The 24,981-nt window shown below is 40.3% G+C and overlaps 2 protein-coding genes across 2 annotated transcripts in view; both read left to right on the forward strand.

Annotated features, from left to right (window-relative positions):
* The first annotated feature begins 13,376 nt into the window (after positions 1 to 13,376).
* LOC148024258 (protein PAM71-homolog, chloroplastic-like) overlaps positions 13,377 to 24,981 on the forward strand; it is a 90,533-nt gene continuing 78,928 nt past the window's right edge. Inside the window, exons 1-2 of the mRNA XM_087693858.1 lie at positions 13,377 to 13,850; positions 16,585 to 16,729. Of these exons, the coding sequence (XP_087549984.1) occupies positions 13,703 to 13,850; positions 16,585 to 16,729 (293 nt within the window). The 5' untranslated portion in view covers positions 13,377 to 13,702. The remainder of the gene's footprint in view (positions 13,851 to 16,584; positions 16,730 to 24,981) is intronic.
* LOC148024259 (large ribosomal subunit protein P2A-like) lies at positions 17,114 to 17,672 on the forward strand. The gene has a single exon (XM_087693684.1). The coding sequence runs from the start codon at positions 17,180 to 17,182 to the stop codon at positions 17,522 to 17,524; it is 345 nt and encodes a 114-aa protein (XP_087549810.1). The 5' UTR covers positions 17,114 to 17,179; the 3' UTR covers positions 17,525 to 17,672.

A 24,981-nucleotide genomic window follows, 5' to 3' on the forward strand; every position in this document is an offset into this window, starting at 1 on the left:
TCAGAAAGATATCACACAATTTATTGTCATCACGACCATTCCTGATGAAATAACTTGAAGTAGACAGCATTAATATTCATGCTACAAACACAAATAGATAGAATCAACAATCATCTACATGCCTACCTAAAGAATCTCTCATTCTTGATATACAGGATCTACATGAATACAACTTCCTCATGTTTTCGACCTACACCTGCCTTTTAAAGTGAAACATCATATGAAAGCTAAAGTCACTTTACACATGCTAATCCCATAAACCTAAATGCATATAAGTACTAAGGTATGAAATAGTACTAAATAGATGACAGAATCCAAGCCCTAACATGACATTTTGACCAAGTTAGGGCAAATCAATTTGTGGCGAAAATTCAATACATCAAGCTGCCATGTTTAGAAATTCATTATTCTTCATGTAAAAGAAAAGGAGACAATATATGAGGATGGCTTCCAAGTAGAATCTTCTATGGATAAACCCTACCATTTAATAAGGTATTCAAAACTTTCTTTCTCTTTTCAATGACCTTATCTAGCTCATAGATAATGAGACCATATTCATCCATGGAAGGTGATTCTTCTAAAACTTGAATGGCTTTTAGTAATTATTGGTTTCTCAAAACTTTCTCTCTCTTTCTATATGATCTTTTCCAGCTCATAGATATTGAGACAATCTTCATCCATGGAAGGAAAATTCTTCCAAAACTTGAATGGTTGGACCCACACTTCTTTAATTGAGAAACATGGAAGATGTCATGAATGCACATTGAAGAAGGAAACTCAAGCTTATATGTAAGCTCTCCAACTCTCTTGAGAATTTGATAAGGATCATAAAACTAATGAGCCGTCTTCTTATGGCCTCCTTTTAAGGTTTCATACTTAGACTTCGACACAAGTAGAAAAACCCTATCACCTTCTTCAAATTCAAAGGGTCTTCTTTTCTCCACATAAGCCTTCATTACATCTTGAGCTTTGCGACTATTATCTTTACATTGACTCATCAAAGCTTTCATATTCTCAAGTTCAACTTTAGCTTGTGGATTCATGTCATCATGGAAAAAGGTAGAAGGTATTTGCACTTTATAACCATAAAGTGCTTCAAATGGCAACATGTCAATGCTCATATGATGAGTATTATTATAGAAAAGGTACCAATTCGCAAGGACAAAATGGAGTTAAGTCTGATCATTGCAAGGCGACCATTCAAGAAATGGAAAATCGGCTTCATTGGGCCATTTCAATCCCGCAACACAATACTCACAAGCAAAATACATCATTGTTGCACATACTATCTCAAGAAGTGGGCGGAAGCACGAGCTAGAAGAAAGAATGACCCTAGGAACACTACCAAGTTTCTTTGTGATCTTACAATTCGGATGCCCCATCGAACTTGTTAGTGACCAAGGCACACACTTCATCAATGAAGTGATCTCTCATCTCCTATCCACCTTTCTAGTCATCCATCGAAAATCCTCACCATATTATCCTCAACCAAATGGCCAGACTGAGTCTACAAAAAAAAATCTAGTAAACGTCCTGATGAAGGTAGTCTCTACTTCACGTAGCAACTGGGATAACAAGCTCATGGAAACTTTATGGGCCTACCTCACAGCTTATAAAATGGCCATGGGACGACAAACTCCCTTCAAGTTGACCTACGGAACTGAAGCAATTATACATGTAGAGTTCTTTGTTCCTAGCCTAAGATTTGCTCATCAAGAGAGATGGGATGGAAAGGTGGCGTGGATAGAGAGTTCTTAATCAAGCTGGAATACCTATCGGAGACTCGGCTTCTAGCCACCCATGCACTAAAATACGAGAAGGGATGGAAAGGTGGCATGGATAGAGAGTTCTTAATTGAACTGGAATACCTATCGGAGACTTGGCTTCTAGCCACCCATGCACTAATATGCGAGATGGGATGGAAAGGTAGCATGGACAAAGAGTTCTTAATCAAGCTGGAATACCTATCGGAGACTCGGCTTCTAGCCACCCATGCACTAATATGCGAGAAGGCAAGACACAAAAGCTGGTTTGACAAGTACGTCAAGTAGTGAGACTTTGAATAGGGCGACTTAGTACTACTGTACTTAGTCAAGGGACATAAACAGAAAATGAAATTTCGAGGGTTAGGACCTTTCAAAGTGCGCGCTATCAATCGAACTGGCAATGTAGAACTCAAAACCCTAAAACAAGAGGGCATATGCTTCTTCAATGGCACCTGCATAAAGAGGTACTACCCTCCCATGCACCTACTACATGAGCCTCCGATGCTAGAGTCCCCTACCAATGTACGAGTGGCCACTATCTCACTGAGATAGACGATCAGAATGAGGAAGCTATAGAACCAGCTTACCTAAGCATAATGGTCACTACCAAGCAAACACACACCTTCAATGCATTGATCGATGAGGGAGCCGACTTTAATGTCTTAACTCATGGTCATTAGCTTCAAATCGGCAAACCATAGCTATATCCAACTAATGCTGTTTACCGCAGCACAGAGGCGCGGAAAATGGAAAAAAGGAAATAGCAAAAGGCACAGGACAAAAGGAAGAAAAAGGCGCCTTAACCGGTAACCAGACCCTGAAAAAATTAAAAGCACAAGCACGGCCCTCAGGAAGTCTTAGAGTCACCCAAGGAAAGTAAAAGAGTAAAAAGCGCACCATTAAGTGTGAAAGCGCTCCCGAATCCTTGTAAAAGAGTGCCAGGCTCACTCCTGTGCAAATTGTATGCATTAGTTGGAAATAGGATAGATTATAATGGTGGGAAATGAGAAATGGGCCTAGGCTAATGGCTGGCCATGTAAAAAGGGGAAAGGGGATGATCGCCCAAAAGGGATTTAGGGTTTTGTATATAAAGTTGAAAAGTGAATGAGAAGCTCATTCTTGTGTGTGGCCAAATCTTGTTCTTCTTCTTCTCTTGTTTCTTGCCTTCTTGCTTGTGCTTGAGAGAGGGATTGAGAGAGTGTGAGGGAGTGAGGGAGTGATTGTGTGAGAGTGAGGGATCTTGGAGAAAAGCTCTCAATCTTCTCTCTTCATCTTCTCTCTTCATCTTCCCCTCCTCTCTTCTCTTCTCTTGTCTCATGCGTGGCTATGGAGGATGAAGCTCATGGGAGAGGGATTGAGGTTGCTTGAGCTTGCCTCAAGGATCGTGGAGCTACCGGTGTGCAAGAAAGAGAAGGGTACTCAATCAAGCATCAAGGTAAGCTCACTACACCCGTAAGGTAGGCATTGCTTGTCGACTATGTGAGAGGTAGCCATGGCCGCTCGGTTCAAAACACTTGAGCAATAAGTGGTCCGTAGGTCTCGGGGTAGAGCTTGCAACTCCCCTTCAAACGCCAAATTTAGCCCGATCATATGCACTCTTCTTGGGAAGGTGCAAGGCTACAATCTCTATTGAGTCTGAAAGCATACCAATAATCTTCTATGTGTTGTCAAACACCAAAGATACAAGTATGGAATCGTTGTTAGGATGCACATTTAAAAAGCAAACTCATTGCAATGTCAACTATGAGTCCCATCATATTCATCTCGCCATAGGCAACATACATATAGTCACAGCTTTCAGCAAGGGTTGCGCGATTCCTTCAAAGTCCACAAAGCCACCGGTATAGAAACCCAACGTCAAATCTAAGAAGGGGGATTGTGAGTCGTCACAACTGGCCAAGCCTCAATGCTAGTAACCCATTGAACCCAAAGCTGAAGCGCATGAAGTCCAATTCAAATGGGTACCTAAAAATCAAGGACCGACACCGCCTAGGAGCAGACACCCACGCCCTCACAAGGCTAAAGACCCACATTCGAAACCTAAGTGGCATAGAAGAGCTACCAATATTGACGAACAATCAAGCCGCGATGGGTCCCAAATACCTTATTGCAAGTACAAGGCTACTATGAGGGTAACACCCGTATTTGGGTACGTAAAGCCAAGATGGCCAAAGGCACTCCTCAAAAGCCACCCTCAAACTTGACCACACGAAACATCCAAACAAGTCAGGCACTCAGGCCACTAGAGAATCAAGCTACTAAGTCCATAGAACCTCCAAAGCCTAGACCAGTAGGGCCTAAACCAACCTATCACCTAAAACCACAGCCTGCTACTAACAAATCGCCCAAATCTAGCCCCTCTAGTGTCCCTTAGACCTCAGAAGCACCTAGTAGTGCAATACCTCTCTAGTTCTATCAAACCTCAACCACCTATCAACCCTAGACCCTCTTATAAGCGGTGATCAATTCTAACCTTGGCAGCGGACTTAGCTAAAAATACGAGGGATGACTTGGTTGCTTACTTTAGACACTTGGACGTTACTTTCATGACACTAGTTAAAAGCTACGATCGACTAGACTTAGGTCTTTTGGAAGAGCCTATGGCAATGGAGTGTGTACACTCCCTTGTTCTTGGGAGGAGTTGGAATTTATATTTGTTAAGGCTTTCGAAGCAACTAAGGAGTTAATTGCCACTGAGATATCCAGAGAACAGGCAATCAAATAGCATCTCATTACATCATATAACATAAACACAATTATGGCCATAGACCAAGAAATCGAGGAGTTGAAACACCTTGCTGACAACAACTTCTCTTTCTTACGGAAATGGTATGCTCTTCTTTGATTGCAATGGGAGCTAGAGGGATGCAAAATAATGACCAACGCTGAGCAGCGGCGTTTAAAAGGAATTGGAATATGACCCAACCTATGTGGCTCCAACTTCCTATAGGGTGTTGACTACCATCCGTAATCGATCCCTAGAAGAACACATTAGGGGACATCCTTATTTAGATTGTATCCTCACCGAGGAGGAGCTGCATATTGCTAACATAGTGGACTCCGATGACTTCTTGCTTGAAGTCCTCACTTACACTACACATGTAGGCATCCATCCTTTTGACATGGATAGCTATGCTAATTTAGAATATAATCTAAATTTCTATGCTTGGCTCATGTGAAAGTAAAACGCTAAGATTATCTGTTGAAGGCCCTCCATCCTCTAACCCTTTAATCCTAGGAAGGATTCTTCTCATTTCAGAGGGAGGAGGGGATAAGGTGAATCAAACCAAACACATGAATCAAATCAAACACAAAAGGAAAACAATAAAGGAAAAACGTAGATTAGAAACCTCAATCAATGCCTAAAAACAAAAATGGAAGGATGAAACAACTTATGATTGAAGAAAATGTCAATAAAATTTGAAATCAATAGACTACTTGAAAAAAAAGTCTACTTGTGCACTCAAACATTTCAGTTCAGCATATGTAATCGTTTCCTTTTGCTTGTAATTATTCTAAAAAGCACTAATGGTGAATATGGCTTCATGATGGCACCCATCATGGTAGGCCAAGAAAAGGCTGGCAAATTGCCTTTTTCAAAAGAAGAGCCGGCAGGATATGGCCTTTTGATGGAAACACGGGCCTTTTACCAATGTAAGTTTTGGCATGTCTTTAACATAAAAGACGTGGTCATCAAGGAACACACCGTGAGGCAGATCATAGACCAATGCCATTTGCAAAAATACATGGAAGCAGTGAACCAAGGAGTCGATTATACCTGCTGTGCAGAATTTCTAAGAACTTTTAACAAGAACCGTGGCCCGTCGCCGTGCGAGAGGGAGAAAGAGACTCGCCAAGTACAGATTGAGCTAACCCCAAACCTGGTAGAAAGGGCCCTGGGATTGGCCAATAAGGTGGAACGCAAGCCAAAGAGAGATGTGTATGCTATACTAGGAGTGGACAAAGTGAAGGTCCATACCAACAATGGCATCAACTTGGCACATATCCCTAACCCTAAGATTCAACTCCAAGCAAAAATGGTGCACACGTTCTCTAGCCAGAGGTACAACACCATTGTGAGCCACATTAATGTCCCTTTGCTAGAGATCATTGCAGCACGATCACTAGATGAGGTGAATCTCAATGGTTTTGTGAGAAAGATCATCGAGACCTCGGCTAAGGCCCTGGCAACAGGAGGAGGGCCAGCAGGAGAAGAGTCCCCAACTCTATCAAGGCCAAAAGGAAAGCCTCATCTTCTAAGGCCTCAACCATTGAATTCGGTAGGGTCCTTATGGCCATTATTAGAGAAGCCTTGGGGCAAAGGGTAGAGAGAAGGAGAAGAAGGAGTTGGAGAGACACCACTAAGATCACCTTCTCAACAAGAGCAACATATGCAAACAAGTGAAGAGACAAAGACTAACGATAAAGGGGAAGGAGAGCTTTATATACTAGTCAACAGAGACACATGGAGCAAAGGAGGAAAGCTTCACACAGAATGCCCAAATACAATGTCCAATAATGAAATATTTTAACCGAGCACCTATGCACATACAATATAATAATTTTTTGTCAAGCACTTCAATAAATAAGTGCACCTAAATAAATATTAGCGCCACATCTTTAATAATAAGACGTGCACCTATAAAAAATGATAATTTTCTCTAAGCAATCTAAATATACACTATCGCCCAGTGAACGCCACCACTGCCTGCTCTACACATCAACTGAAGCATTCACAATTGTTAAAAAATAATAAAATTAAATCGACAAAAGTGAATACCTAGTAGTCTTCAGCTACAAAATAATTAAATAGATTGGAACTTTGTCCTAACCTTAATTTAATACGAGTGCACTCTAAACTCATAAACGTCCATTAATTTAAATATGTATTTTGCGGAATCACCTGCTGTGGAGTCACCCACGTACACATTAAATTAACATGACACTCGAAAAGGATAGGCATCCTCGTCAACTTCTCGCACAAGGAATCCACCTTGTGTACGAGTCCTAGCAAATAAATATAGTTTTACGGAATCCACCGCAAAACCTCAGGAATCCACCGTGGAAAAAAAAACTCACGAATTAATCCACCGTGATCTCACATAATCCACCGTGGAATATGCATCCTGGCATCACTCACTCTCACTCACTCACTCACTCGCTCACTCACACACACACACTCTCTCTGTCCCCTTTTATTCTTCTCGTATTTCTCCTAATTTTCATTTTTTTCTTCTCTCCCTCTCCCTCTTTCTCTTTCTCCTCCTTCCTCTTCTTTCACTTTCTCTCCCCCTAGTCTCTCTAAAAGCACATAAATTTTATATTTTCCCTATATATAATTCACTCTTTATGTTCATATTCTCTCTCTTCTTCTCCTCTCTCTCTCTCCTTTTATTCTCTCACACACACACTCTCTCTCTGTTCCCTTTTTTTCTCCTCCCCTTTCTCCTAATTTTCCTTTTTTCTTCTCTCTCTTTTAAATTTTATATTTTCTCTCTCTCCTCTCTCCCTTCCCCCCTCTCTCAAAAATATTAAAGTATAAAAAAGACTTTTCTCTTTCCTCTTTTGTCCCATCTCTCTTCCTCTTTTCCTCTTTCTTCTTCTTCTCTCTCCCCCTCTCTCCTCTCTTTGCCTTCTCTCTCCTCTTTTTTTCATTTTCTATTATTCTATCTCTTCATTATTTCTTTAATTGTTTATTTTCTCTTTCTTTTAAATTTTATATTTCCTCTCTCTTCATCTTCCTCTTATTATTTTTCTTATTATTATTATTATTCTTCTCTCTCTCTCTCTCTTACATTTTATATTTTCTCTCTCAATAATTATTTTTCTCTCCGTTCCCTCCCCCCCCTCTCTCTCTCTCCTTATTTTTCTTTTCCTCTCTCTTCCTCTTTTAAGTTTTTTTCTCACGCTCTCTTTTCTCTTTATTTTTCTATTTTCTCTCTTTCCCTTTCTCTCCCCTTATTTTCTCTCTTTCAAATTATATATTTCCTCTCTCTCTCTCTCTCTCTCTCTCTCTCTCTCTCTCTCTCTCTAAGTCAAAAACTATATTAAAAATGCTTAATTTAAAAATGACCATTCTGTTTTCTCTTTCCCCCTCTCTCCGTCTCTTTCTCTTTCTTCTTCTTTTTCTTCTTCTTCTCTAAGTGTGTGATAAACAATCTAAAAAAATTTAAATTAATTTTTTAAAATATTTAATTAAAAAGAAAATTTAAATTAAAAAGTTTAATCTGAGAGAGAGAGAGAGAGAGAGAGAAAACCTAGGCCCTACATATGAGAGAGAGAGGGGGGAAGGGGAAAATTTTTAATTAAAAAAGGGAGGGGAAAAGGAAGAGATAGAGAGGAGGGGGTTTTAATTTGAGAGAGAGAGAGAGAGAGAGAGAGAGAGAGAGAGAGAGAGAGAGAGAGAGAGAGAGAGAGAGAGAGAGAGAGAGCCTAGGCCCTACAATGAGAGAGAAAAGGAGGGGGGTAGGGGCTTTTAACTAAAGAGGGGAGGGAAAAGAGAAAAATAAAGATTACATGTGTGTGAGACATAAGCGAGAGGGGAGGGGAGGGGGTTTTAATTAAAAAATGGAGGTTTGGAGAAGGGAGTAGGTTCAGGAAGCCCTTTGGAAGTTCAAACCTACAACGCAAATAACAAAGTAGCAAGATACTCTAGCACATTTAGAATTTCTAAAGGAAGTTTACCATTTTTTGTGAAGAGAAACAAGATAGTACTAGAAAGGAAAAATAGTGAAGTACCGTACCATTGCTACTGTTGTACATATTGCATATGCAAAATTTTTGAAGTACCATACGTGCATACTCTTGTTCATAAAAAGAACTTGTTTTGGTATGAAAACCTTTATGCGTGTACTACCTATAGTCTTGTCTTTTGTATGACAACTTTAACCTATGAGAATGGTATAATCTAAAAATTCTTGTACAAAGAATGATGGTATGGCCTTCTCCACAAAAAGAATGTATTTTTTGCAATGTAAGTTTTCCTTCTTTGAGTACAAATATATATATACACATCCATATATAATTCTACAAATTATTGTCAATACAATGGCTAGTTGGATACTCTTTCATATCTCATTGAACAAACATGTATATCACTTAGCTTATTAAATGTAATTACGAGTCATTTTTAAAAATAACCATATCAAAATGCTCAAGCTATAAAAGATTTTGCATTATAGATCCCTATGAAAAATTAAAGAAATGTTTCAAAAGAATGACTAAAATATTCGAGCCATAAAACTCCTATAAACTAATCAAAGATCATGTCATAAAGATGAAGACGACAACATGATATATTTCCAGTAACATATTGATATGATGCAAACATAGTAAGGTATTTGCTTTAAGATTTCATATTATATCATCTAACAAATTTACATTTTAGATATAAGCTCACTCACCCTTGTTCCAACACCCTGGCTGGTAGGGTATGCTCTATGTGTGTATTGATCAAGGTATCAATCCCTAATTGGGTGGCATGGGGGGTTGTATTCACATTGATGCACACAAGGATTTTTATAAAGGATGAATGTCAAGATAAACCTGGTTACTGAACATCACTATTGCGAATGTAATTCTAAATGCATTTTAAAGAGGAGGGTAGGGAAAGACCTATAACTAAATAAGCATACAAAAGAAAACAATAAGAGAAGTGTTTTAAAAATCAACCAAGTTAAAGAAACACTAATTAACCAATAATATGTAAATTTATGAGCTTAGTATAAAATTAATACAATATTCATGATTGATTATGGACGTGTTGGCTATTGCAAATAAAGTGCAAAACGTTTTAACAAAATATATTGCAATTGACAAATAGATATTCATTATTTAATTATCAGCATGTTAGCTAATATGAGTAAAATGCAAAATTATATTATCAATATTTTAAAAATGCATCATGTTTATTAATAAGAATTGAATAAAAAAATGGAATATCACATACCAAATATTAAAGAGATAAATAGAATTATATATTATACAATTGAAAATGTTACTAATATTGAAACAAATTATTTGATTTACATGAGTATAGCACTCTAGATGTTGTGTATTATGAAATATAATGTCATTTTTTATCATGTTGTGAAATAATAACCAATCCAACATGTAGATTGAAGACCTAGCATACAAAGACTTCCACTTTTTGTAGAAAGTGAGAGCATATATTAAGGAAAAGGTTTACTTTCCAACCCTTTTCTTTCAACATGCTAAGGGTTCAAGTCTAGAATAAAATATTGTGCATCGAGGAAGCAAAGTGGAAGCTTTCGCATTGTGACTGAAATGTGAATGTAGGTTTTCTTAGTGTATACCATGTATCTTTTATAGCCTATGCATAATGCTAAAAATAACTTATTGACCAATTTGGATGCAAATATGTAAAAATACACATGATGGAAAACAACTCGTAGTTAAGGACCTAGAGACTTATAAAAATATCCAAATTCTATTAAAACCAAAGTTTGGATTTATATATTTAAAATTTGAAGAAGATGATGACCACCAACATCCTTTGTTGCCTTTTCATGTGAAAAATAAACATGGGAGATTTTGGTTTAGTATTGGAATTGATATAATAAAAGGATGGTGTATACATCATAATATTAAATTATCCAAAACGATATTCCATCAAATGCTTCAACATTTGTAAGTATTTTCACCATACATTTTGATGCTCGATAAGTTTCCTAAAATTTGATAATTCAATACTTGGAGAGTCACAACATTAATTTTCCATAACAAGTCTCAACATAAAGTAGTCATCATGATTGCAAGTATATGGATGAAAGAAGCACCTATTTATCATGAAGCTGACAATGGAGGAATAATAAATACTAGTCTCTTGTCTGGGAGCCACAAAACTAGCTTAAAACCATAGAAGCTACTAAAACAAGATGTGCTAGGATTTCACTAATTTGATAATAGCTTTGATATCCATGATTCAAAAGTTAGAAAATTTGTGGAGTTTAGATAAACAACTACAGTATAAAAACTAGGCGATATTCTTTCAAACATTTGGTTGATTGTTATAAATGGCATTCTAAAGAAAGCAACAAAAGCACTTTTACTTTTTTAGATACCCAAAACAATCACTTTTCTTGAAATCGCCCAATCGTGCAAGGGAACCAATGGCATATTTTTAATTGTTATAAGCAACATGTACAAAAGGGATGTATTTTAATGGATACCCTTTGTACCTATAGGTACAAAGACCTATAGGTACAAAGAGAATAGGTACAAAGGGAATGCATTTTATGGATTCTTCTATAAAGAGCTTGCATAAAATGTAAGAGAAAAAACTCTATGCATAGAGACCCTTTAGAAACAAGAGCCAACGAATGGCTATGGCCTTACCAAACATCAGGAGGGGAAATAAAGTCGATATTACAATAAGGGGAAATAAACTGATATTACAATAATTATTAGTTTATGATGATTTAATAATATATACAATTACAAGTAAAAGAAGAAAAAGTATTAAAATGCATTTACTAAAAGAAGAAGTGAGAAATGACATTTTCTATAGTTAGAGATATAGATATTGCCTTAAAATATGTATGAGGATCAATGAATTTTATATATTTTAATTACTTTATGTGAACATTCAAAGTATTTAAGTATTTATTAAGAATTTTTTGAGAAAATATCAAATTAAACCATCTTTTCCCAAAAATGTCCCATAAAATCTAGACTTTCTCAATTCAAAGCATCCTAGTATTTTCTTCTTCAATTCCTATATTGTGTAAACTTAGCATGCTTGAAAGGGATCTCATTGATCTAATTGATTCAAAGAGTAATAAATTTTGAGAGATACCCATAAATATGAAAATATGTGGTAACATTATTAGAGGAAGAAAGAAATGTATATTGATATCTCTTAAGAGGCCAAAATGGCCTATGAAATCCAAATAATGGTACACCTACTAGTGTTGCTGCATAATAAAATTAAATAAAGAGAGAGAATGAATGAATTGACTAAACTCACAATTGTATGAGAGAGAGAGAGAGAGTCATTGCATATTGCTATCACCTCCAAAGAGCTCCTAGTTGTTAAGGGCCAAGATCTATGAGGGTAGTTAAGCAACATTTGCCCACCTTAGGGAGTAGTGGGCATCAACTTTAATGCTGACTTGGGCCTTTATCTCTAGTGTACAAGGTTCCCCCACAACACCTCTTCTTTAAATAACACATTTTCCCACCTTTTTGCCCTAGAGCACCACCTTTACACACACGCACACACACACACACACACACACGCATGCACGCACGCACGTGCACATCTCCATGCATCTAGTTCACCACTCTGCATGCATCTCATTCACCACTTTGCCACCAACCTGCGTCTTCACTTTCATGGCTACTTTGCTTACTCTATGCCTTCACCACCATGATTGCTCTCGCCAGGTCTTCTCTAGTTGCACTTGCTCCACCAATGGGTCTTCTACCCGTTACCTTCTATGGCTACCTATTCTGAAAGGTACCACCTTTGCTAGCTATTTGTACTCTCTAATATTGTATGCTTGGTTGTCTACTTCCTATTTGCGAATCACCTATGCCATATGCCTACCCATCCACAACGAGAGATGCTTATCTCATAGAGGTCTACATGAGATGCTTGCCCACTATCTTTGACCTTAGTATGGATTTGAGGTAGCTTTGAAGGAGATGATGGAGGTGGCAGTCTTGAGGTGTTGCTTGAGGAGGAGGAGGTGGGTGGCATGTAACTTGAAGAGGGGACTTGCACAATAGTGTGCATACCTTGCCAACACACACACACACACACACACACACACACACACACACACACAAGAGAGAGAGAGAGAGAGAGAGAGAGAGAGAGAGAGAGAGAGAGAGAGAGAGAGAGAGAGAGAGAGAGAGAGAGAGAGAGAGAGAGAGAGAGAGAGAGAGAGAGAGAGAGAGAGAGAGAGCACCATGATGGAAAGAAAACTACCACGATGGAAGATGATTGCCTCCTCCACTCAACCCTTGAAAAAAGACCTCTTTCTTGTTTAAATACGAAATCTTTCCTCCTTGTGCTACATAGCCTCACGAGTTTTCTTGTTGGTTTAGGATCCTTGGGGCAAAGCTTTAAATAATATATAGAATAGATAAGCTAAATGTGAGTCAAACAATTGAGCCATCTAAATTATTTTCGTACTTTAGTTTTTGTAAAACCTTTAAAGAACGTGTCGTTGAATATAATTCAAATGTTGGCCCCTTATTGTCACTCTTTTGTGAACTCTTCAATATTCAATTACAACTAGGTGTGCTTGATAAAAGCATTAAAATACCCCAAATTCTTTTTTCTGGTACCATATGATGAATTTAGTTGGACTATTTAAAGAATTTTATGCAATTCACGTAGGACGGAAAGGGTAAAAATGAGGCAACATCGGACGACGCTGAAGTGGTGGTTGGGTTACCCCAATGGGAAGGTTTGCATTAAGATTTGCTTGAGGTGGGGGTTCATGTGGATTTGTAATAAAGTGTAGGATACCCTGGTTGGATTATGCGTTGCAATCATATATATAACCGGTATTCACACGCCGCTACATTTCGTGGGATTGTGTGGTGCGAGGTTCAGCACGAGCAGCAACTGCGACAGATACCCGGTTGTGACGGTTTGGGGGGGGGCAACGTGGCGTCCACGTGGCACTAATCATAGGGCCGACCCAGAGGATAGCCCAAAATCTCGCAGCGCTTTGGAGCTCCCCGCTCCCTCCCTCTCTCTCTCTCTCAACTCGCTCTCTCTCTTTGTCTCTCTCTCAGAGCTGTTAAAGCCACAGCTCTGTATGATTTGCACTCTTTCCCTTACGTCTCATTTTGACAGAGAGAAATCGAGCGGTTTAAGAAGCTGAGTGCATGCATGCAAGATTGGATTGGCATCTGTGTGTGTGTGTGTGAGAGAGAGAGAGAGAGAGAGAGAGAGAGAGATGTCTGGACTTCTGGCCGTCCGCGGCGACCTTAATCCCATCCTTCCTACCCCGTTTCCAACCAAACGTGCCTTCCGCTCACATTTCTCATCCCTTGGAAGCGGCGGGGCTCTCTCATTGCCTCACAGATCGCTCGTCAATAAGTCCTGTAAGTGTTTCTTACCGTTCGTATGAATCTGCCATAACCTCCACATTGAAGCTGTTCAATTTGTCACTCTACCGTTCCCTGATATGTTAGTATTATTGTCATATCACAACCTTTACATGGAAGCTGTCCAACTGGTCATTCTGTAGTTGCCTGATGCAATCAATGAAGTGATAGACTCGATGTGTGCGGGACACTCTGTATTGGCTTAGAAGAAATTCTTGCACAATATCATCCCTACTTATAGCCATTGTTTTTTGGAGCTTTTACGTATGCCCGAACTGTGAATTGCTTGGTGAAATAGGCCTTAGAAGGTGCTTGGAATCTCTGTCAGTCCTGTAGAAGAAGGCTTGCGTCTCCCGAACAGATATTTCTGTCCTCCTGCAATCTCTGTTCTCCTGCTGTCACACTTTTCTATGTCTATGCTGTGCCAGTTTGTGCTTCTGATTCAAGTGCTCGAGTTGCTACATTTTCATGTATCTGTAGAGCAATTGCTGATCTAAGTCGGCCAGCTTATCACATTAGAGCCTGAAAAGAGTTGATATATTGTCTCAAGTGAATATAATTGAGTCCATTTTGAGCTTTCAAAACTTCTGAAGGGAGTATAATAGTACACCTGGAACACACTCAACGCCTCTGAAATTAGGAATACACCAACATCGTAAGCCCTCGTTTACTCCAGATAGATTGACACCTCACAACTTTTTGACAGCTTTTTCCAAAAGATCCCAAACAATGTGCTGAACTAGGTGGCTATTTTCATTACTGTCCAACCTTCTATTGGATTGCTTTCCTTGCCTTGGAGGACCTTTGATGAAGGTGGCTCATCTTCTTTATTCTTCATCCTTGAGTATTGGGGGACCTCTTTTATGTGTGTGGTGTCTGCACATTTCTCTCCTGCCTCCCAACAAACGAGGCTTAATCGGTTTCTTAAAGATTATTGTCAGATTTTTCTACTATTGTGGGCAATAAGCACACTTTTACTTATTACGCACTATTGGGGGTGATAAGCATGCTGTTGCTGTTTGAAATTTGGATGGGTCACTAAAGTGGTGGAAATCAAGCCTTAACACATAAGTTGGAAAACTCTTAGTTGCCTTGTGACCTGCCTCATTGTGTGTAATGTTCACATACTGTAAAGACAGTAGCCTATTTGTGTTGGTAACTAGAGAACTATCAGATAGAATTTCCAATAAGCTGCATACCAAATTTCAGGTTCAGGGATTTGGCAAACTTTTCTGGCGGTACTCTCCTCTCAACTTTTGGCACACTTATATATCTGGGTCAAATTCTGGTCTTTTTGGACATGGACACAAGAAAACAGACGTTTTGCGAGCTAGTAATCCCTACTTTTCTTTGATACAGATGGAGTGTTTTGACTCTTCTGCATGTTACTAGCCTCATTAATTGCCATCCACAATGCACCCCTATTCAAGGTTCGAAAATATGATGCTAAATTTATGCAATTGATTTGTTTGAACATACTTCTTGTCTCACCCTTGCAGATGACCAATCTTCCATTAGAGGACCGGCACGGGAGCTTCTAATCTCTTAAACGGGTGTGGCTCCATGGTCCATTCATGTCTCCTTTGCCATCCAGGATAGACTCTATCCTGCCTCGTCTCTACAATCTTTGCAGCCTTGTGAAGCGTAGGAAAATCAACAGAGTGAAGGGAATCATCTCATATCCTCTAGCTCCTCTCTCGTGTGGCCTCTGCTGGGTGTCTGGGACCAATGAAACTACCTTATCCTTTTCTCTCTCTTCCCTTAAGAGGGGAGTCTCCTTCCCATGCTGAGTGCCAGGGACCTGTGAATAAAAAACCAGTATCTGTGGGGGCTGCAGTTGGGTGAAGTTAAAGGTACAAGTGCATCTAACATGGGCACAGGTGACTGAGGGAAAGAAGGATGCATGGGCTGAGCTGCTTCGATCAGTAGTGGATGGGGAGATGAAGGTGCAGCACATCTATCTCTATTCATACTAGTAGTTGAGGATGCCACCAGGTATCCGCAGTTGGTCAGGTCCCTTCTTTACTGAACCAATACTAGGCCTGTTCTCATCAATGTTCTGAGTTGGTTTTCTACCTCTCCTCGTTCGACTCATTGATAGGCCAGTATGTTAATGCTTCACAAAGGTATTGTATCTCTTGGCATCCAGTAACATAGAGGCACTACTCTAAATGGCTACTCAGATTTAGATTGGACTGGCAACATTCAAACCAGGCACACACATGGAGGATATTACTCCATTGTTGGGAGGTTTCATATGATGTTCTAGCTGGAAGTAGCTCAAACTTGGAGCTACAGGTCAGATTAATTTAGGTCAGCTAGATTGCAGCCACAATGGTTACATATGTGGGGCACACTCCTTACATACTCAGTCTTCATGTTGGTATTCACTCTTTTTCTTGTTGTCCATTTCTCCACTTCTCTGTTTCCATCAGAGAGCTTTCTTAGCAGGACAAGTGGTTGGAGTTTATCAAGGGCTTCAAGAGGAGATTGGGTGATTGACGAGTTTCAAAGTTCTCACACTTAACCTAGTGGTTTGGATGCCTAGCTTATTGAATAATAGCTTCTTTACATTAAGTAATTAGTTTTCAATGTTTTGGTTGTGCATGAAATTATATTGTTTGTGATAGAAAGATTATCAACTCAAAGTTTGTTGTATGGGTTATGAGCTACATCTGTATATGGGTATGTTTTTGACTTCCTTATTCAAGCCCATCTTTTTTGTTTGCAGTGGGATGCAAACATGTGCTTTTATGGAAGTCTCGGGTTTCCAAATTCTGTTTACATGCTTCAACAACGGATTTTGGAGCAGACAATCAAAATCACGAAGAGAAATTGCGAGTAGAAGAAAGTTGGGATGATACATCCCTAGATAGGTAATTTCACATTCTTCTTCATGGGGTTTGTAGAGGAGATTTGATTGGTGCTTGTAGATTTTGCTAAAGTCATTTACAATAGCTTTGCTGATTGCTGCTGGACTTCTTCTTAGTTAGTTGATCATTATTAGTTTGTTTCACTATGTGAACCCAAAGCTTCAATGAGATTTACATAAAAAATTGATTTAGCCCTTGCTTGCTAAGTGTTGGTGCTCTTGTGCTTTTGCTATATGTGCATCATCTGATGCTGAATGCTGAATATATTCTGCTGTAGTGGTTTTGGGCTGATTGACCTTTTGGCCATTTTGAAACATTAGCATATTTGTTTACATGCAAGCATGCATGCTTTTTCATGAGAGAGAGAGATCCTGGAAATTGCTCTTCGCGACCATCGCTTTAGCAACTCTGCAGCATTGCCCGTCGTCTCCCTGCAAAAGAAGGCTTGCAGCCATGAAGGTGGTCGCGGCATATCTGCTTGCACTACTCGGCGGGAATGCCTCCCCCTGTGCAGATGACATCAAGAACATTCTTGGCTCCGTGGGAGCTGAGGCTGATGATGATCGCATAGAGTTCTTGCTGAGCCAGTTGGAAGGAAAGGACATTGCTGAGGTGATTGCGTCAGGAAGGGAGAAGTTTGCATCTGTCCCAGCTGGTAGTGGTGGCATAGTTGTGGCAGCTGTAGCAGGTGGTGGTGCTGCTGCTGCTTCGGCTGAGGAGAAGGAAGAAAAGAAAGAAGAGAAAAAAGAGCCTGAAGAGGAATCTGATGATGATATGGGCTTCAGTCTCTTTGATTAGAGCTCTTATTTGAGATATTCTGTAGGTTTTAGCAGCAGATACTCTTGTAAGGTTCTTCTGAATGCATTCTGCAATCAGTTGGATCAGATTTTGTTACCAAATTGCAACGAGAAACACATGTACTAGGCTTGTAGCTGTTTGAATCTAATGAATTGTGCCATTTAAGAAAAAAAAAAAAGATCCTGGAAATTGGTTCTCCAGAAGGCTCAGTGGCATCCAGCGGAGGACCGCTTAGCTACTAACTCTTTTCAATTGGAATTGTTGGCAGCCTCGCGATTACTTTCTTGGGAAGGCAAACATGAGCTCAGACCAAAATTTAACCGCATGGCACGTTTGGGCTTGACTTCAGTTGCAGATGCCACCCTTGCCAGTCGCAATGTGTTGATATCGTTTTGTACAGCCAAGAGGCTTTTCAGGATCCCTCGTGGATACCGTGATTTATGGGGACAGCTTTTGATGGTACTCCAAAGCAGACAACCCTTTCCTGCCCTTGCTTTGGATCGTCCTTGGCAGGACTGGGACCTTGCAGGCCGACTGAATTTGGAAAAGGCCTCAGCTAACCAGGTGTATCATCTTCTGATTAAAGATCATCAATGGCTGATTACTAAAGCTAATACTGTATGGGGATTGCGTAAATCCCAGTCATGGTGGAAGGTAACTGTGATGGAGGGCTGGTTGAACAAGACACCTTTCAAATGCAAGGTCTTTCTTTGGAGGGCGATGATTGGTGGTCTTCCTCTTGCTTCAGCCCTTTCCAAGTGTCGAATCTCCAACGGCAATTGTTTCTTTTGCACCACCAGTGTGGAATCGGCCCATCATTGATTTATTTATTGCCCTCTCGCTAAGAAATTTGATTGGGTTTTTGTGCGGCCCAAATACCCCACACCGGCACAGTCTCATATGAAGATCTTGTTTCACTTTCTTAGATACTGGGGCTGTTGGCACAATTGGACCATTTGGAATGCTTTTCTTTTTGATTCAGCCTCTAATGTTCAGGGACATATTGCTAGGCTTAAAGGTCTCTGGCATTGGCAGATAGATCTCATTCGGCACTTTGACTTACTCCCTCGGGAGGACTTACTTCCCTGGCATATGGCAATTTCCTCTGCGTCTTTGCCATGACTTTTGTAACTCTTTTGTTGTTTAGTATTTTATAAATATAACATCCATTACGAAAAAAAAAGAGAGAGAGAGAGACCTGGTCTTTTATGTATGAAGGGGGAGGTCTTGTGGTTTGTAGTTGTGTATGCATCTAATACAACTTGAGACCATTGCCAACTTTGGGAGGATTTGTAGTCTTTGTCCATGGCAAATTATGGGCTTGTCATGGGCAACTTTAATGTTTGTTTGTCCATGGAATAGGTGACTTTGCCTCACTTTGTTATGGATGGCCTTGTGCGTCAAGCATGGGATCCTATGGTTGCCTTGGCTTTGAAACAGGACATGTGGTTGTAGTTACATTCTTGTGAGTTCGGCTATACATATTGATGCCTTCAACATTTGGAAACCTGGGCCCGATTGGATAAAATATACGTTTTCTAGAGTGATTCCTTCCTTTCAGCAGAGATTAACATGTGGGTGGAGAGGCATCATATTCTTTCGGATAATTACCCCTTGGTTTTGGACATGACTCATCGACTAGTGCATGCCTTCAAGGCTCTTCTTGCTTGCTCGTCTTTGCGTTTCAATCAGATTTTTCTATTGGATGATCAATTTTTTGGATACATGCAGTAGCTAACTGGTCAGTTTAGCATGCAAGTTTTATTTGGGGGACATTGATGCATGGTCTGTTTTTAGGGATAATGCACGTGCCTTGTCTTGACCCCATAGTTGCCAAGGGTTTATGAAATGGTAGGTATGAAACGGGTTTCATTTGAGATCACACACACACACACACACACACACACATATATGGAGAGAGAGAGAGAGAGAGAGAGAGAGAGAGAGAGAGAGAGTCATGTGATGTAGTTTGTGCTTCTTGATGATTTTGGGAAAAGGTCAGCTAATCAGATATATCATTAGATGGTGGAAGCCAAGAGATGGGTCATGGGGAAAGTGAATAGATTATGGCATCGTAGAGACAGTAAAAAGAAGTGGAGGGAAAGATTTATCCAGCTTTGGAAGTCTAAGGTCCCGTATCAGGGAAAAGTGTTCATGTGGTGGCTGCTCATTGGGGGTCTTCCAACGGGCGAAGTGCTCTGTGCTCGAAAGATCTCTACTGGCGTTGTGTTTTCTGCACTACATGTGATGAGAGATTGATTCATCTCTTTGTCTCCTGCCCTGTTGCGTGACAGATCTGGAATTTCATTTCCCGTGTTCGGTCCTCGGTGACTCAGCACCGCCAATCAGTTCGTTCGTGGATTATGGGAGATATGTTCTCTATGCCCTCTTTAAGTTCAGATTGTTCCTGCCTATTTCATTTCCTTAGATGGACAGCTTTGTGGCATATATGGCGTACTCGCAATGCCTTTATTTTTGATTCAGCATCGGGCATCCATGGGCATGTGGTCCGCGTGTGAGGAATAGTGTTATGGCAAATGTCCTCTATGATGTCAGCAGACCTGGTTCTTTTGGATATTGCTGCTCCTTGGATGGCGATTGTTCATTCTACTCCAGTTGCTCCTTCTGTGTGATTTGATAGTACTGTTTATGTAATAGGTTGTTCTGGTTGTTTTGATAGCCTGCAGGCCTCATGTAAATATTAGTTACTTAGTTACATAAAGAGTGAGAGAGACAGAGTATGCTGACCTCTTGGTCTGATGTAATAGAAAATAATTGTTATAGATAGAATGTTGACCTGTGGTATGATGTAAATATTCACTATCTAATTCAATTATATTCACGAAAAAAAGAGAGTCATGTGATGTAGAAAACATAGATTGACATTATTCATTATTCTATACAATGCAAATGAACATTCAACATGGCATCAATATTTGTATGCATCATGATCCACAATCCATTTCCAACATCGACTTTAGTTGTAAAAGGAACAATTAATGTATGCAATCATCATGGATAACAACTCAAAATAAAACTATGGCAATCAATGCCAATATCCATGTAACTGTTGTCATGATGCTGTGGTTGTGAGTCAGATGTTTAGAGTAGCTAAAGTCAGCATCGCTATTAGTATGTTTTGGATTGCCTAATATGGTAGCTTGTATAGAATTTTGATGCTTGCTTTATATTCCATATGTTAGGTAAATAATGACAGGGGAAGAGGAACTCACAATGCTATGACAAGGAGTCTGGAAGGTGTATGAAGGGCTCAATACTCTTGATGGAGAAGCAGGTGTCATTACATGACCAGGGAGTACATTCAGTGTGGCTTCATATGCTTTTTGGCAACGTTTTCCATGTGTTTTTTATGGATGAAGGAAAAGAGAGGGTGTCAAAAAGTGGTGAGACACTCGTTGAACGGTGCTTATTCTGAAGAAAACTATGAGGCCTTAGGATTTGGCAATCACATTGAGGAAAGACATGCTGATGCGGAGGGTATTATGTTGTTATTAACTCACCTTGAAGGACATAATGTGAGATGAAGGAAGGAGGATGATTATACATAGTAATGAACCCATTCAATTTACCTTACTCTACATAGTGCGGTCATTTGTTGCCAAGCATTATCACATTGGAGGTCAGTCTTAAGAATCAACATAGTGGGAGGAGATTACCTCTTTTTGGAAAAGGTCATGCTTTTTGGGAAAGGGCTGTTTTTTTCTGGATGATCTTGGAGGGGAAGAAAGGGCTGCGCATGCATGAGAAAAAAGGCCCTTGTGAAGGAATGGCCTCGGTATTTGTGTGGCTGTGAGCTGAAGATCATATGGTGGTGACCCAACCAAGAAGGATTGCTGCTATCAGTATTTCTGAACGTGTTGCTTGGGAGAGAGTCAAGCTAGTTGGGAAGAGTGTTGAAGACAACACAGACACATGCCATGTTGGAGATACCTTTGCATGAGAAGATGATTACATGAAGCGGACATACTACAGTCGATGTCAGATTAGTGGGAGGCCCTACGTCTGAAAGTAGAGGATCCTGATTGTGATTTTTAGGGAGATTTGGTACTGTATTATCTGATGACTGACTTTTGGTTGAAAGCAGCATACTCTGATGTGGACATCTTCAAACTTTGGTGGACCAGCAGTGGAATCTGTCAACAAGAGCGGCATAATCATGACATGCTCGGAGAGGAACGACTAGTTAAAAGGGTAGCCAGGTGAACTTCATCAATTGGCAACCACAGTCTAATTCAGGGTGGTTGGTGGAATGAGCCATTGGTGTGTTGGAAGATCAATAGTTGTCTAGATCAGCTGAGCTTGTCACCTTGGAACGACTAGGCATGAAGGTTTTGTTGGTGATAATTTCAATACTGTAGTGGCATCGTCATCAAGAGAGTGCAGTGTGTCAGTGATAGTACTCGAGGATTGCGTTGCTAGTTCATGAGTTTGATCCTCCTCTACTGTATGTATGTACTATATGAGGTGGTGGTGTCACGAGTATGAAAAAGTTTACTATGTTGTTTCCTTTATTCTTATTGCCAAAGCTGGGTAGTCTGAAATGTAGTGTCCAAAACAAACATATAATGATGTCTATGGAGTCTTCCCTCAATGGGAGAGTCAATGCAAAGTTAACTTCTTCTATGCAACTCGAATCAAGCAATTGGCACTTGTGGGTTATATGATGTAGGCTCTTTAAGGACTCTTGCTTGAGGGCAATTGCTTTTCTACTTTTGTCTTTCTTTAAGTCTTATCCTCTATGGTTTGTGACTAGACATGAAGCCCCTTGATAACAAGCTAAGTAAATCCATGATAAATGATGATTACAAAAGTACCAAGACATTTAGAGTGCGGGCATTTGTGAAAGTTTAAAATATGTGTTTCATACATTTATGAAACGCCGTCGCCTAGGTATGAAATGAATTTCCTAAACTTATGAAATGGATTTCTTGCCAATTATGGTCCTGGCAGTATGGTATTCAGCATGCATCTATTTTTCATGCTGAATTGCAATATATGCACTCTTTGTTGGGACATTTGCTCAATATGCAATAAGCTGGGGACAACTTTGATGATTTGGCCACATGTTCTGAATGGTTGAAATGTAGAGTTCAAGCTCTACAAGAGGAAAAATGTGCTAAGTTTAAATGGCTGGCTTGTTTGGATGCATTGCATGATACTAATTGTCAGACTCATTACTTTTTGCTCGTTTGTGTTAGAAATATGCCCTTGAGAATATTGTGTGATTGATAAACAACGAAGGGGAAATGGTTGTTGAACCCACATCCATCATTTTGATGTGCCTTTAATACTACATATCTTTGTTGGGTTTGCAAGAAGTTCTTTTTGATTCTATTCTTTTTTCTTAAAGATACATTTGTGACTTTGTTTGAAATCAAGTCAAGCTTGAATGAAAGGAAATGATGGGAGTTGATATCACCGAGGAAGAAGTGGAGGATGTGCTATGCCATTTACCCCATAGGAAAAGTCTAGGTTGGGATGGCTTCCCTAATGAGCTGTTTTCAGCCAATGTGGAATAGCTTAAGGGCCTGTTGACTCGCCTTTGCCAACACGTCTAGAGATTTGGATCGGTCTTCGAAAGGCAGCTAATTCATTGCATGTAGAAGTGTTGGCCACATCGAGGCTACTTCATTGGTCAAATAAAGATTTGCAACGAGATAAATTTAATCGGATGCCTCAATTGGGCCGCAATCGTTACATGATGTTATTCTCAGGCAGTCCCATCTTTATTCTTTCCGGCACATACGCTAGCATTTTTGGGTACCTACAGGTTATAGACAAATTGCAGGACCAACTTTAGCGGTATAATCCATTGCTTGCTTTTCAACTTGCTTTACTGTGGTAGGATTGGATGTTTGTGAAATTGGATGATTTTCAAAGAAGGTTGGCTAATCAGATCTACCACAGATGGTAGAGGACAAGCAATGGGTCATTGACAAAGCAAATAAAGCTTGGCATGCCCGGGATAGCAAAGAGAAGTGGCAGGATAGTTTTCTTCAATTGTGGAGGCCCAAGATTCCTTATTAGGGGAAAGTTTTTGTGTGGAGGCTGCTTATCGGTGGTCTTTCTACCTGCTGGGGATGTCCTACGTGCTTGCAAGATTCGTGGGCCCATTGCATCTTTTGCACTATTTGTGATGAGACACCAATTCAAATTTCACCTCTTCATCTCTTGTTCTTGGGTCTTATAGGCAAGATGCCTTCATTGTCTTCTTTGCACTCGAGTTATGCCTGCCTTTTCCAATTTCTTAGATGGACAACCCTCTGGCACATTTAGCATACCCATAAAGTCTTTATTTTCGACTCGGCCTCAAATATTCATGGTCATGTGGTCGTAGATAATGTAACGTGTCCACTAACATCCTCTAGGACACGTCTTAGCAGTCCATCGGAAAGGTTGTCTAGAAGACTCCACCCGGCACTCCCATGGAATGTTGCGGGTTTTGTAATCTAGGACTTTCCACGTCTGCCCCGTAACGGAAGTGTCCTGGGCGCTTTCCACTTAGGATCGAACGGAATTGTTTGGTCGTTTGCTAACGACTAGCGTCAGACCTGATCGAACTTCTTTACGCAGAACGCCCGGTCTGAAGCGAATTCATACTGCACTTGGTTCAAGGAGAATGGGAAACGAGAGGGATGCAAGGCTCGACCTCTCTGCCAAAAGGCATAGTCCCATTCCGTTCCCCTAAAACAGCTTGAATCGGGTAATTGGTATTTCCAAGTCATCGTTCTCCTTTCTTGTTTCGGTGATGTCCGTTGAAGACCTTGAGAAAAGTTCCCGGCTAACCGGGACCACCCATCCATAGGACGGACCCATGGTCCATCCTCCGTACTTTCCTCGGTTTGTTTTAATTATGTAATTACCTACCACATTAGTTTGACACATACAAACAGCTTCCTTGATTAACCCTGTTAAGCACTGGTTCCTTCACGTAATCTTATCACAGGACATAAAGAAAACAATATCAAACAACTCCTTTATTATCATTATATCCTTTTATCTTTGAAATACAAGGAGTTCCCGCCCGTAGGCGTATTCATAATCCGCCCGAAGGCTATCCAGTAATCCTTCCTGTGATTACTATCCCAAGTTTCCGCCCGTAGACTAGTATGCGGGCCTCGAGATCCAATCCCGAGTCACGTTAGTCTCTTGTGCAGGACCCGGAAGGCGAGGGATTTACAGCCAGAGCCCCCCCTGGCACCCAAGCGTCCTCCTGCTCCAAGCAGAACTCAACGGAGAGACCTCTCACGGCGGGTTCGGTCCACGTTCCCGGCGCGGTTCACAACCCCCTTGGTTAGGGTCAGGCAGGCAGTCGGGGGTAACTGAAGCTGCCTCTCAGGCACCAACCTGAAGCTTTAGATATATTTTCATCCTTTAGTTCATTGAGCAAACAATGCAAACAGTCCTTTCTAAACTGTTACAAGCACAATCAATTT

The sequence above is a fragment of the Lygodium microphyllum genome, chromosome 15 (assembly GCF_053477565.2).
Source record: "Lygodium microphyllum isolate KBCC chromosome 15, Lygodium_microphyllum_v1.1.10, whole genome shotgun sequence".
NCBI lineage: Eukaryota > Viridiplantae > Streptophyta > Polypodiopsida > Schizaeales > Lygodiaceae > Lygodium > Lygodium microphyllum.